General features: G+C 49.3%; 1 protein-coding gene across 2 annotated transcripts; it reads left to right on the top strand.

Moving 5' to 3' along the window:
- The first annotated feature begins 1,486 nt into the window (after positions 1 to 1,486).
- Positions 1,487 to 6,984, top strand: EOMES (eomesodermin). 2 transcript variants are annotated; one of them, XM_062603552.1, is made up of 6 exons: positions 1,487 to 2,433; positions 2,685 to 2,839; positions 3,079 to 3,200; positions 3,665 to 3,823; positions 3,912 to 3,973; positions 4,669 to 6,984. In XM_062603552.1, the coding sequence occupies exons 1-6, from the start codon at positions 1,679 to 1,681 to the stop codon at positions 5,342 to 5,344; spliced, it is 1,929 nt and encodes a 642-aa protein (XP_062459536.1). In that variant the 5' UTR covers positions 1,487 to 1,678; the 3' UTR covers positions 5,345 to 6,984. The 2 variants fall into 2 exon arrangements, with proteins under 2 accessions (XP_062459536.1, XP_062459535.1); XM_062603551.1 differs by having other exon boundaries at positions 1,490 to 2,433; positions 4,612 to 6,984.
- Positions 6,985 to 13,868: the final 6,884 nt, after the last annotated feature.

The raw sequence follows: 13,868 nt of genomic DNA, 5'->3' as shown, positions 1-13,868 counted from the left end.
CGGGCTCCTCTGCCCTCCTCTCCCCGCGGTGAGTGGCAAACCCCTTGCCGAGAGCAGTCCGTGGAAAGAGCAGCAGCGCGCAGCGGCCGCTTCGCTTCGTGCCGGAGCGCCTGGCTTCTCCGACACATTTTGGTTGTCTCCCTTGGTCGGTCGAGATCAATTCAAAATTGGGCCAAAAGTTACCCGAAGAAAATGGGTGTTTAGGGCTAGCAGTGGTATTTCGATGCAGGCTCTGATCAGACTCACGGCCGTGTGGCCACATCCGGAGGTGGGCACAGCGGGAGCCGGTTCTTTTCTCTCTGCTTCTACCGGGGGTAGGAACTGAACACCCCCAGGCCCCTGAGCCGCCGGTGCCTGTCCCCTGCCTTTTCAGACACCCACCGCCACCGTGCTATCACGCAAAGTGCGCAAGAGATGCGTCCCTCCCCGCTCCTCCTGCTCCCCTGCCCCGGCGGCCGCCGTCAGCTGTCCACGATTTCTTTCAGTTGCCCCGATGCGGCGGGAGCGAGCGGGGCCGGCAGCGGAGCTGCTTCAGTCCGGCCCAGTCCTTCCTTCAGGCAACGAAATCCTGCCCGCCCGGGGGGCCTGGTTCGAGATTTAGCCGTGAGGAGGAGGCAGGTTTTTGCCGCGGTCTCTGCGAGAGGTGCTAGCGGCGAGCGGAGGGAGAGGGGCTGCGGATAGCCGCAAATCGTTCGGGAAGGCTCTGTCCGCTCCGCAAAATCGCACGGGCACCTACACCTTATTGAGATCTGTCCCCTTACCCTCCGGGGCAAAAGGCTCCGGGTTACATTGCGCTGAGAGAAAGCGCCAAACGAATCTGGCCCTTAATTACAAATCTGCCTTCCTGGTGGGAGATGCCGAAAGGGAACGCGGTTGCGAGGAACAGACTGCCGAGTTCCTGGAAACCGAAAACGCGAACCAAGCCCGCAGCTTCCTACAAAAGTGTCCCCGATAAGGTGGAACGTGAACCCCCCCCACCATAACGATGATGCCCGGGAAGCGGAGAGGGGGGAAAGGCGGCTGTTGGGTGCAACTGAGCCGCAAGCAGAATCGTTTGAACGGCAAGGGGGTGGCAGGAGCTAGTGCCACTCGCCCTGTCCCGGCACATCGCCGCCCTTCCTCCCTGTCATATGCCGGTGTTGGCATCATCTCTTCTCTCCATTTTTCCTCTCGCTACGGTCCCTCTCTCCCAGTCGCGATCCTCTGTCCCCTCCGTGCCCCTCCGAGCGGCTGCGCGCCCGGGGGGACGGTGCCACCTCGGCGAGATGTCTTTTTTTCGGGGGAAGGGAATTCGGTCCCTCTGCTGCTGCCACCGCGGCGTGTGCGGGCGGCTCCTCTCTCTTCGAGCAGAGCGGGGCAGGCCGGAGCCCCTCCGGTAGCCGGCCGCGGGTAGAGGGGCCGCAGAGGGAGGGCACACACAGAGTCACAGGTGACTTGTTCCAATTAGTAGCTGTCTAATTAAATTAGTGTCACACAGCCCAGCCAATGGGCCGGCAGGGGTGGAGGGCGGCAAGGAGACAGCCCGGCGCAAGCCACTCCCCGACGGCCCGAGAAGCCCGGCGCGCCGGTATAAATTGCCTCGGCGGAGCTCTGTCACGGTGTTGTGCGGCCGCGGGTCGGGGTTAGGGTCTGTCGGCACCGGATCGTAGAGTGCTCTTCACCGGACTGCCCACCGAGGATGCAGCTGGGCGAGCCGCTGCTGGCGGCGGCAGCGGCGACCCTGCCGGGAGCTCCCTTCTACCCGCTGGAGAGCAGTGGGCGCGGCGGTGGGACTGGAGCTGGGACCGGGACAGGCGGTGCGTCTCGCGGGCCTCCCCGGCCGGGCTCACCACAACGACTCGACATGGACAAGACGCCCAAGAAGTTCGGAGCGGCCCCCACCATGCTGGGCGAGGCGGATGCGGGCGAGCCGCCCTTCGCCGCCCCGAAGCCGGACGGCCGCAAGGCCACCCCCTGTGGGGAAGAGGAGCTGCCCCCTGCCGCCGCCGGCCCCCGCTATCCCATGGACAGTCTCAGCCCCGAGCGCTACTACCTGCAGTCTCCCGGGCCTCCCGGGGCCGAGCTAGGGGGGCCCTGCGCCCTCTTTCCCTACCCGCCGGCGGCGCAGCACGGAGCCGTTTACCAGCCGCCCGGAGGACCGCGCTACCCCTACGGCTCGGTATTGTCTCCGGGCGGTTTCGCCGGCACCGTCTGCCCTCCCGGCGGCAGGGCGCAATTCGGCGGTGGCAGCGGGTATCAGTACGGGCAGCCGGCTGCCGGCACATCACTGTACGGGCCTTACCCGGCAGCGTCGGGCTCCTGCGGCGGGCTTGGGGCGCTAGGGGTGCCGGCCGCCGGCCCCGGGCTGCGGGCGCAGGTTTTCCTCTGCAACCGCCCCCTCTGGCTTAAGTTCCACCGGCACCAGACGGAGATGATCATCACCAAGCAGGGCCGGTAAGTGCTCAGCGGGTGGGTCGAAACGGGGGGGATGGCTGGGGATCTGTGCTGGGGAGCGCTTGCCCGGTCCCCTGCGGAGGAGATGCCTACGGCCCGAGGATGCCTGAGGGTCGGCTGGGCTTTGTGCTGATCTCCTAGGTGCCGGTATGGCCGGGGCATGCCGCCGCCGCCGCCTGCAGCTGCATTCAAAGCTTGCGCCCCTTCCCCTGCCTGCCTCACATGCCGTGTGCTTTTCCTCTCCTCTCCAGGAGGATGTTTCCTTTCCTGAGCTTTAATATCACCGGCCTCAACCCCACGGCCCACTACAACGTCTTTGTGGAGGTGGTGTTGGCGGACCCCAACCACTGGCGTTTCCAGGGGGGCAAGTGGGTTACCTGCGGCAAAGCCGACAACAACATGCAAGGTAGGCGCTGGCTCTTCACTGGTGAGCTCCACTGAAAGGGCTCCCGCCCCCCTCTGTAGGGTTTACCCCATCCCGGTATCCTGCTGCGGGAAGAGCTGTGGTTGTAAAGGCTCCGTGCCGCTGGGGGTGAGGTTGTGCGGGAGAAGGGGCATAGGAGGACCTGAGGTTCTACCGCCCAGGCGCTCAGAACAGCGGCTGTGCCCGGCAGGAGCTTTACAGGCTTCACTTCTTTTCCCCAGGCAACAAGGTGTACGTGCACCCCGAGTCGCCCAACACCGGGGCTCACTGGATGAGACAGGAGATCTCTTTTGGGAAGCTGAAGCTAACGAACAACAAAGGTGCTAACAACAACAACGCACAGGTATATGGGCTGCAGGAGGGAGACAGGCTGGAGGGGATCTTGGCGATTCTTGGGGCTCCCTGCCTTTAGGGGGCTTTACAGTATTTAATCGGGTTGCTAGATCGCTGCTCTTGTGACTTGTACCCGTCTTGAAATGGATCCTGCATCTTGCTTTTTCTGCTTCTTAGGACAATTAGAATGTTCAGAAATAGATGTGTGAATGTGTTTGGTTTTAGCCAATACATCTATCTCTGGAATTGCTCAAAAAGTGGAGTGTTCTTGATGATTCTTGATTTGCCTCATTCACAGGTTTTAGCATATTAGTAACCTAGTTAAATGGGGCTAAAAGCTGTGAATAATCTCCTCCTGGTAACAGTTAAAATTACTCAATTAACAATTCAGAAGTTGTAGGAAGAAAATGTTAGACTGTAAAATCTTAGACCTACTTTATCTAAAGATCTTGTTTCTTCCGTGGTTCCTTTTAGATGATAGTACTGCAATCTCTACACAAGTACCAGCCTCGGCTTCACATTGTGGAAGTGACTGAAGATGGTGTTGAAGATGTGAATGATTCCTCAAAGACTCAAACATTTATTTTTCCTGAAACACAGTTCATAGCAGTTACAGCATATCAAAACACTGATGTAAGCACGGGTATATAAAATGACAATTAAGAATGCATTTGTCTTGAGTTCAACATCTTGTCTTACTATATTCTGCTTTCACTTTTAGATCACCCAGCTCAAAATTGACCATAATCCCTTTGCAAAAGGCTTCAGAGACAACTATGACTCGTAAGTATATTTCTGTCTTCTCTTGCAATTGCTTCTGTCTATAAGGCATGATTCTGGCCCGAAATGTATGAGGAAAAGTTTTTCTTTAGAAGCTATTTGAGTTATGAGTAATAATACTACTTCTGGCAGCTTTGCTAGCTTATCTGTTGTTTTCAAAGATGTTAAATGTCTAAACCAATAGCCTGTTTAAGTAGTTTCTTATATTATCTTGATGACCTGTCTTCTGGCAGGCTTCTGAATTTTGCTAGGGAACTTGGCCTGCAGATTTGCAGTAGTGTGCCATGTATCTTCATAGCTTTTCCAAATTGTTGGTAGTGGAGTTGCTTGATGCTCACTTCCTAGCATCAAATGGCCTTTGGAAACCTGGATCTGAACATCTACAAGTACTGTTTCTGGGAGGAAGCTGCCGCACCTCATTTAAAATGTGCTGGCTTGTGTATGCTTGTAGCAGTAATACTAGAAATCTTATATTAGTCTAGGAAAACCAAACAACTAAATTGGACAGCCAATTGTTCATAAAATGAACAGCCATCCAGACAAATGTAGTTGTAGTAATTAATTTCCTGCTTGTGCTTGCATTTTGCTGTCATACTGGAATCATAGAGAACAATGCTCAGTGTTTCTCTTTTATGTTGTAGCATGTACACAGCTTCAGAAAATGACAGATTAACTCCATCTCCCACGGATTCTCCTAGATCCCACCAGATTGTCCCTGGTGCCCGGTACAGTGTGCAACCCTTCTTCCAAGAACAGTTTGTCAACAACCTGCCCCCAGCCAGGTTTTACAATGGTGAGAGAACGGTCCCTCAGGCAAATGGCTTGCTCTCCCCCCAGCAGAATGAAGAGGTGGCCAGCCCTCAGCGGTGGTTTGTTACACCCGTACAGCAGCCCAGTGCCAACAAGTTGGACATGAACTCATATGAGACAGAGTATTCTTCTAGCACCTTGCTCCCTTACAGCATTAAGTCCCTTCCCCTTCAGACATCCCATGCTTTGGGATACTACCCTGACCCGACATTTCCATCCATGGCAGGCTGGGGGAGTAGGGGATCTTACCAGCGAAAAATGACAACAGGATTATCCTGGACCTCAAGAACAAGTCCTCCAGGCTTCTCTGAAGACCAGCTTTCCAAAGAGAAGGTAAAAGAAGAACTCGGCTCATCTTGGATAGAGACTCCACCTTCCATAAAGTCTCTAGATTCAAATGATTCTGGAGTCTACACTGGTGCTTGTAAGAGAAGGCGACTCTCCCCTAGCACTTCCAGCAATGAAAATTCCCCGACTATGAAATGCGAGGACATTAATGCTGAGGACTATAACAAAGACACTTCAAAAGGCATGGGCTACTATGCATTCTATACTAGTTCTTAAAGCATCCTTTTATTCCAGTTGGCCAAGCTGGGGGGGGGGGTTGTGTTTTTTTGTGTGTTTTTTTTTGTTGTTTTTTTTTTTGTTTTGTTTGTTTGTTTTTCAGGGTGGCTTTGGATTTGTTTTTCTTTTGCATTACGATGGCAGAAAAGACTCTTGCCTTCCACCTTGAATTGTGTGCAATTCTAAAGAAGGTGCCAAAGCTTTTTGATTTATTGCAGGTAACAAAGTAGGGAAAGAGTGACCTATGGTAGAATTCTTCCCCTGGTTTAGAAGAAACCACATGCAGAAGCTGTAAGCAGGAGCCTAGATTTTTACTATGTGGTTTATTTATTGGAGACACTAAAGTGTACTGTTTGGCTCAGCTCAGAGGCCCGATCAAATCTATGCACTCCTGAGTGAGGAAATAGGGGGTAGTGTCCCACATTTAATTTTCTTCCCTGCCTGTCCCTCTCATAAAAGGGGGCTGAGTGCAGGGAACTGCACAAATGCTATGTTCTGCTTTAGACCAAGCTGTCTTCTTCAATCCCTGTCTGCAGTACAGTTGGCTGAGCTGGAACTTAGCTCAGCAAAGGCTTGCTTTGGCAGAAGGTGACCAAAATAAGGCTTGCTTGCCAGGCAGGATTTTTACTTAAAGGTCTTGTTGCTAATGATGGGGTTACAATGAAAGAATCTGACTTTTTCCTTAGTTTAGAACTTTCATTAAGAAAAAAGCCTCCATCCCCAAAGCCTAACCTTTATTGAGGTGGCCAAAAATAGTGTACAGTTGTTTTGTCTAGGTACACTGTAGAATATTGTGGAATAATGTATAAATAGTTGCTCTATAGCTGTTTAGTCAGAAGGGCCTCCAGTGGTGCATTGAAGTTCAAAATGCATTTTTTTTTTTTTAATCAATCCTAGTTATGAAGTGTTGCAAAGAACATGGAGATTTCTATTTATGTGTCTGTAAAGTGACTTTTTCAGCTGCCTTGTACAAAACTGGAAGTGATGTAACTTAACCTACTCTTCTTGCATATAGCTTCAGCTGGTTAAAACTGATCCACTCTAGAGCACTGGCACACAAACTTCCCTCAGCAAAGCATCCTCCTGTTTTCCTTTTCTACGTATATAGTAGTAATTTTTAATAAATGTGGTTGGTGCCAGGGATAGCAGTGAGGGTGACTGCCTGCTTCTTCTTTGCTTCTACTGGGTGTCCCAGCTGGGGGAAGGTGGGAGCATAGTGCCTGATTTGTCTCTAAATCCTAGCCATCCCTTGCAACGTTCCTCTTATTGTGGTCTGATCTAGTTCTGCTGTATATCTCCCCCTTAAGCTTTGAGCTCCCAAGTTCGTTGGAAGTCCATCCGTGCCTGTTTTCCCCTGCCACCCTCCCTGCCCTGATAGGGTGTGGGTGAGGTGTGAGCTCAACCCTCGCCCCGGGGAGCGCCCTGTGAGCTCTGCTTTCCTCACCCGGCTGCAGCGGGGCCGGCCCCATCGTTTCCAGGAACCGGGTCAGAAATGCCCCTGCCAGCTTATCTTGGGGAAAAAGCCCCTCCCGGCAGAGCGATTGAATGCGGGCTCCCGAGGCAGCGGGACCTTTCGTGCGGATATGCAGGCAGTAAAGGGATTAAACTGTTAGCGATGCGCGGCTGCAAACAAAATAAACCAGGGGCTCAGACCGGGGCCCTCCCGGGAGGAGATAACGCGATCAGGAGGTGCTGGCGCGGCCCCCGGAGGCTTTTCCCCATCTCCGGGGCGGAGAGCGGTGCATTTCCGAGGAGCTTTCGATTACTTCTTCGCTTCTGGGTACGAGACTCCGACTATGCAAGCGACACAAGCTGGTGTCCCGGCAGCTTTCCCACTGGCCCAAGAGCCACGTCGATCGGCGGGTAGAAGGGGATTCGCGATGATTTTTAAGCGACTACAGGGACGGGATATTTGTTTCCTATAATGGGATATCCCCTCCCTCTACAGCCCCCTGGCAAGGCGGGTGTCCTCCTTTTCCAGCTGCGGGCTGAGATGGCACGCCGGCAGCAAACACTGATTACACAGCTCCTGGGAGCACAATTCTGCTGCGGTGTGTTATTAAAATCTGTATATTTTTGCACCGCGCGGTTAAAAAAGGAACTTAATACTTGTGAAAAGTCCTCACACTGTTTAATAGAAACGTAAATGCCTGGCTGGCCCCAATTAACACCTTGTGATTATAATGCATTCCTAAAATGGGGTGTCAGACGCCAAATTGTGAATCGAGGTATCTAATTAATCTTCGTAGGATGACACTGATAAACAACTCTATATTTAAATAAAGATCAAGGATCTGAATGCTTCTTATTTGTTTACATTAACGGAAGATAAAGTTAACTACCCTCGCACTTCGCTTCATAATGCGATTTGCCGACCCAAACAGCAGGCTCTGGGTGGAGAACCCCGCCTCCCCTCGGCGGGCTTTTTATCGAGGGTTTGGAGGGATAGGGGACCCAAAGGTGACTGCCCCTTCCTCCACAGCTCCGGCACCAGCGGGCGAGTGCCGGGAAACCGTGTGAGGCAACGCGCCCGCAGGCTTCATCCTGCCCTTTCAGTAGCTCTCGTAAGATGTGTGGGGCTTTGCACAACAGCTGGAAGGGGACGGCTGAAAAAAGGAGTCTACGAGAGAAAACACATACACAAACAAACAGAAATCGTTATTTACACCATTGTGGTGCTGTGCAGCGAGAGGTGAACTGTAAACTCTCCCAGTGAGGCTGCATAAACCTACTTTAAGGAAAATCCGGACCCCGCTTCGGCTCCGCTTCGTGCGGGCAGAGGTGCCTCCGGGTCTGCCCACCCCGGGGCCTCCGCTCCTCCTTTCACTCACAGCGGAGCCCGTGAAACGGGGTGACACGGGTGTAACACTCTGAGGCCGTTCCGCGACTTAGCAGTTCTCGGGAGTATTTCCCCATTGATCCGAGAAGCGGTTTGGTGCTCTGCGTGGAGAGCTCTTGTTTGGTTTTAATAATTGGGCGTCCGGCGGAGCAATAAAGGCAGCAGAGATGTGGGACTGAGACCATTCCTCACCAAGGACTGGGGTTTTGGGGCCGTTTTTCGTTAAAGCAGACCTGGCACTTCACCGCCTTTCCCGCCTGTCCTCTTTGCAGCGGCACATAGGGATCAACCGTCTGAGAGGTTTCTTTTTCCCCCAACGAAACTTCGTCCCTTGCTGCTCGCCTCAAACTGTATCACCGGTGCTTCACACCTGGGAGGGAAAACGAAATGACCCCGAAACACTGCTTCTTCCGACAGCATCATCCCAACCCCCTCAGGAGAAGGGGCTCCTTCCCCGGCGCTGCAGACTCAGCGCTCCGGGGAGGAAGGAGCAGGTATTTTCCGAGTGTGTTTTCGAGTAACGCTGATGGGGTTTTACTTTCGGTCCTAATTTTCTGCTACCACCTTCCTCAACGCCACCTTTTCACCACATGCTCGTTTGTTTCCACCTCCCATTTAGGGGAGCGCGGCGCTAACGGGGGGGACGAACGGGGGATGTTCCCTGTGAACGGTTATTTTTACAGCACCCCTCAGCCACCACCCTGCCCTTGGGGTCTCCTTACCGCGGAAAACACCCCCGATAGCTCCTGCAGCTCCGTTACACCTCAGAAATGTCTCTTCCCGCCGGGATTATTGGCTAAGGGGCTGTGGGGTACCGCCTCTGGGAAGAAAATGGAGTGAGGGGCTTGAGACAGGGAGATGAGGAGCTTCGGCAGTTCCCTCACACCCGTCCACCTCATAGAATTGGGGTTTGCTGCCACCGGTGCATTATTGTTATTATTATTATTTATTATTCGCACACTTTTTTGTATATACAAGCCCAATTCCCCATCCTCTTGAGGCCTCCACAGCCCACTCCTCCCTTTCTAAAAATCTCCATAGATCTGTTCATAATAATCTGAGTATGACTAATATAAATATTAATCTACTCCTTATTAGAAGGGGTTTAATGCTTGCTGGATATCACAAATATGTAATCCAAGGGAGAATGACATTAGGCTGAAAGTGCAGAGTACAAAATATGATTTGAATAAAATGATAAGGTGGCATCTTATATTTCCTTTAGGGAGTACTATACTCTGAGCTGTCACAACCGATTGTGTAAATAGACAAGACTGAGGGATGTGATCCTAATCATATTGATGAAACATTCATCTGAAAGACAGAACGCAACCAGAAGGAACTCACTAGGAATACAATTAAATCCTAATCTGAGGAGGAAGAATCCTCTGCAGGCCTTCCTCTAACCTGCCATCCTCTCCCCCATTTTCATTTGGAAGTCCCATAAAATGCAGGAGGAGAGGAAGAAATAAAGGAGAGATGGAGTGCTGGGTGGTTTGCCTGCTTGAAGAATGACATTAACACAGGGAGTGCCGGGTGAGAAGGAGGTAAATCTGCTTCCTGACCTTGCACATAATAAAAAAGAGAGGCCTAACTTTGCTCACAGGGGTAATTACCTGCCTGCAGAGGGTTTCCACCTGTGAGTGGTGTTGATCAGGTGCAGGAGACTGACCATCAGCTCAGTCCCAGGCTTGTGAGCAAAATTTAGTCTTCTGTCTTTTGTGTGTCATTCAGTTTACATCTGCAACAGGGAGCTGATTTCTTCTGCTGAGAATATTTATTAGCAAAGGACTTCTTTTTCACCACCCCACTCCCCTAGCTACTTCTACAGTGACACTAACTTTTTTGACCATTGTTTCTCAAAAGATAGCCTGAGAAGACAGTTAGGACAAGGCACCTGTTATGGTTCGTGTAACAGTACTAAAACCAGGCTGACTGCTTTTCATCACTTCTTGCTTTTGGGGAAGGCATCAAACAGGTGCATTTTCCTAATATGCCACCTTTTTGGCTTATACAGTGACTAAAATGATTCTAGTTATGAATACTTGAATGAGCATAATGATGTTTAAAGCTTAAAAGCAGCCTGTCTTTTTCATCCTGTCACTGTTAAAAGTTAGGCTTCCTTTCAGTGTTTAAGACCCAATAGCTTTTTCAAAGTAGCCAGTCATTTATCAGCAAGCTCAGGCAAAGAGCAAGGTTAGTTCCTTCTGCCTGGAGTGTTTTCCATTGAAAGAAAGGTCCCAAAGACAATGTTTAGTTCTCTTTTAGTGGGGCATGATGCCTGTAAATGAAAAAAAGGATGCACGGAGTGGGATCTGTACAGGAGCTCCATGTAAGTCCGTATTCCACTGAAGTATGAGCTCTGCAGTTTTATGGTTTATGGAATGATTCTTATGGTTGAAGTAGGCACTACCAAAGTGACTGTAATGTAAAGCAGCATCATTTTAGCTGTTTTGGGGATGAAAATTCATGTTAAGGTTCTTCTGTCATTGTAGTTCTGTTAATGATCCCTGGTTTGCTTACAGCATGGTTAGGATTTCGTAGTGTAGACAGGGCACTAACTGTTAAACTTCATGCAACAGTTATAATCCTATTTGTCCATAAAGCAAGACAGTCTTCATAAATTGCTTGGCATAGCTGCAAATTTCCTTGGAGGAAGAAAATGATCTTTTTTGGAAACTAGCTGGTTTGTAATGTATTAGCCCTTGCTTGTTCTTAGTGATAAATTCTCAATAGCAGCAACATTACTACTTTCCTCTCCTTACTTCCTATGCCAAGTAAGCACATAAGAACATGACATTCCTGCCCTAACGAAGGTATAATTTGGGCAAGGAGAGCTCTTAAACTGATGTTTCAGAGGACATGTGGACACAAAGACTTTTTCAGGAGCCATTCACAATTGCAGATAAATTTCATCCTCTTTCTTAATATAGGACAGACAAAGCCTCACCTGTGTAGCCTAGTCTCCACTGATGCATCAAGTAGCTTATTTTCCATTAGCTTTATGGTTTATGTCTCAACATTATTGTTAACCCAGCTCTTTGTTACTTCTTTCAGCAAAGGCAGGATTCTGCTCTGCTACCTTTGCATTGCCACTCTTTTGCAGGATCATTTGAGAGGGAAGATTAGATTAATTTCTTGGTTTTGGGTGGAAACGCCTTTGATCCAGAGGGGAAAAAATGACAAAATCTGTGACGTTTGATGGTTTTGATTTTAGTCACAGAGAGAGTTCATAAAGTTTATGCCAGCAATGATGTGAATAGCAGGTAAATCTGCATTGTAAATCTCTGTTTCAAACATGTGATACATTTCTCTACCTGATCTGCTTAAATTATATGTGCATAATAAACTTCTGGAAATGCCTGCTGTCAGGATGCACCAGTGAGTAATGGTAGTGGCTTGGAAGTGGAGGATCAGATTATTTTTCAGTCAGATCAACTCACTAATTCAGTTCACCGTGCAGCAGCAGAAATGCTTGTGCTGGCACTGAGCTGAAAGAACAGAGCAGACTGTAGGAATAAAAGACTTGCATATTCTTGCCAGGGGTGATGGTGACTTCCTTCATCAATTTAAGCAGCAGTACTGGTGCTATAGGTCCTTTGTCCCCCCTGAATAACTGTACATGACAGATAGTGCCTGGATGGTGAAGTTGGTACCCAAAGCTGTGGCCAGTTTAGGTACTGGTCTTCCAGAGCGTTTAAGGAGTTTGGTATAAATGCTCTGGTTAGGGACTTTCTGATGTGGCAGAGAAGCCACAGTGGTACGACCACAGCATTTAGGTAGCTGTGGAAGTACAGTGAAGTGTAGATTTATAGCACTTCTCATACCCCACCACAGCTGTCCATGGGATTGATTTTTGTGGGTGTTTTCCATAAGTGGCTAAGGTAGCTGCCCATGTCTCTCCCTACTCTGAGTTGTACTGAGTCTCTGTAGGGACTCACGGAGAACACATAATGAGAGGCAGTGCCCTTTCGGTGTTTTCTCAACCTACCCAGGGACTGGAGATTAAAAAGAAAACACGGATCCCTTTTCCTGTTCACTGGGTATTCTTCAAACCGGGAGTCAGAACAGCAAACAAGGTAAATTGTGTTCCTCCACCCTGTTCACTTCAACCAGATTTGATCTGCATAATTCCCCACTCTGGTATTAATATTGTTATCCTGAGAAGTGCTAATGGCCGCCCATAACTTTTAAAGGTCACCGAAGCCTAGAGTGAAAACACTCTATAAAAAGACTTAAAGATTGGCCATAACCACGCCTAAAAAAAAAAAAAATAATCCTGATGGAGGTTTAAGTGGATTAACTGATTCTTTTGTCTTTAGCTGAAAACAGCTAACGTCTTCAATCTCCTGTATTATAACAGCTGCAAAGGTTAATAGCTAAGCCAAAGCATCTCGAATCTTCCGGTATATCTTTATTGAAGAGGAAAGGTGAAGCTACGGGAGAGGGAGTTGAGCTGATTTAAGGGTCCACTACTGCTGAGAAAAGAGAAAGGTTCTTATCTATTCCGCCTTTGTCTTTCGTTTTTATGCTTGACTTTTGGGTTCAATTCTTACTTTGTACCATCTGTGGGGCTCATCAAACCCCTCTGTGAGATGGTTTCTTTCACAGACTTGGCAGAAAACACATCCAGGAGAAAAGGATAGTTACATTCTGCTGGGTCCTCTAGTTGATTCGGCTCAATTTAACACACAACAAGAGTCAGAAACAGTGCAAAGGAGAGGGCAGGATTACCTGCTCAGCATTGGTGGAGAAGGGAGCTGCAAACAAGCCCTCAGGGACTGTAGAAAAAGAGGGCAGGATCTGACTTTTGGTGTAACCTTATGATGACTTAATTTGTGACATCGTGAATTATGAAATTGCAGGTTTGTCAAAGAGATAAAACACTCTCCTTCAGATTAAACGGTGTTTCCCCAGGCTTGTTGAGATAAATGCTTCATCACTGCTTTTTTATTCCCTTATGAGTGTCTAGAAAGGCCAAGGAAAGAGTCGCAAAGTCACTCACTGTCTCATGGCTTTAGGAAACGTGTGGTGATCAGGTAGGAAGAGGTGACTGAGAACACGGTAATGCAGATACCACTGGGGGGGTGTAACCTTTCTTGTGCAGGCTGGTGATCTTGCCATATAGTCATGATAACCCAAATTTAATCCTGCAATGAATAACATGCCTCTTGGGGTAGGTTTGCTGGGGCTAATTTGGGAGCAAGGAGATGATGCGCATTAACACTTTCTGGCTCAGGTTCTGGAAGACTCCTCCTTTTCAGCAAAGTAAGCTTGCTCAAGGAATCCACAAGAATGGGTTGTAATTGTGTCATTTGCTCAGGGAAGTGTAGAGTTGGGTATATTTCAGTGACAGTAAACTACATTAAGTAAAGACCTTTGATGCCTCTGCTTTCTCCTCCAAATAAGAAGTAAACATTCATTCAAAATATACCTTGTGAGAAAACATCTCCTTTATCAATGGGCGGAAGCTACATTTGGAGAAGGCTACTATTCAGTGTGTGAGCAACATGCTATGCTATGAAGAGTAATTTGAGAAACTAGAAGGTGGCTATTACTGAGTGCCTGATTGTAGCCAGTTTAAGTGGCTTGCAAAAGTCTTCCTCTCATTTTGAAAAGATGATCCTTGGGTTCAGCAAGTGACACATGGCTGTGGCTGTATCTGGATAGGTTTACAGCGACCTG

Source organism: Pezoporus occidentalis, unplaced genomic scaffold (assembly GCF_034315485.1).
Source record: "Pezoporus occidentalis ecotype Australia unplaced genomic scaffold, CSIRO_AGI_Poc_V1 ctg80, whole genome shotgun sequence".
In the NCBI taxonomy this organism is placed as follows: Eukaryota; Metazoa; Chordata; class Aves; order Psittaciformes; family Psittacidae; genus Pezoporus; species Pezoporus occidentalis.
The sequence above is the reverse complement of the archived record's forward strand: the minus strand, read 5'-3'. Positions and strand labels throughout refer to the sequence as shown.

Coding starts and splice junctions, on each gene's coding strand:
- EOMES (XM_062603551.1), top strand. CDS start 1,679: ATGCAGCTGGGCGAGCCGCTGCTGGCGGCGGCAGCGGCGACCCTGCCG. Junction 2,434..2,684: donor ATCATCACCAAGCAGGGCCG/GTAAGTGCTCAG, acceptor TCTCCTCTCCAG/GAGGATGTTTCCTTTCCTGA. Junction 3,201..3,664: donor CTAACAACAACAACGCACAG/GTATATGGGCTG, acceptor GGTTCCTTTTAG/ATGATAGTACTGCAATCTCT.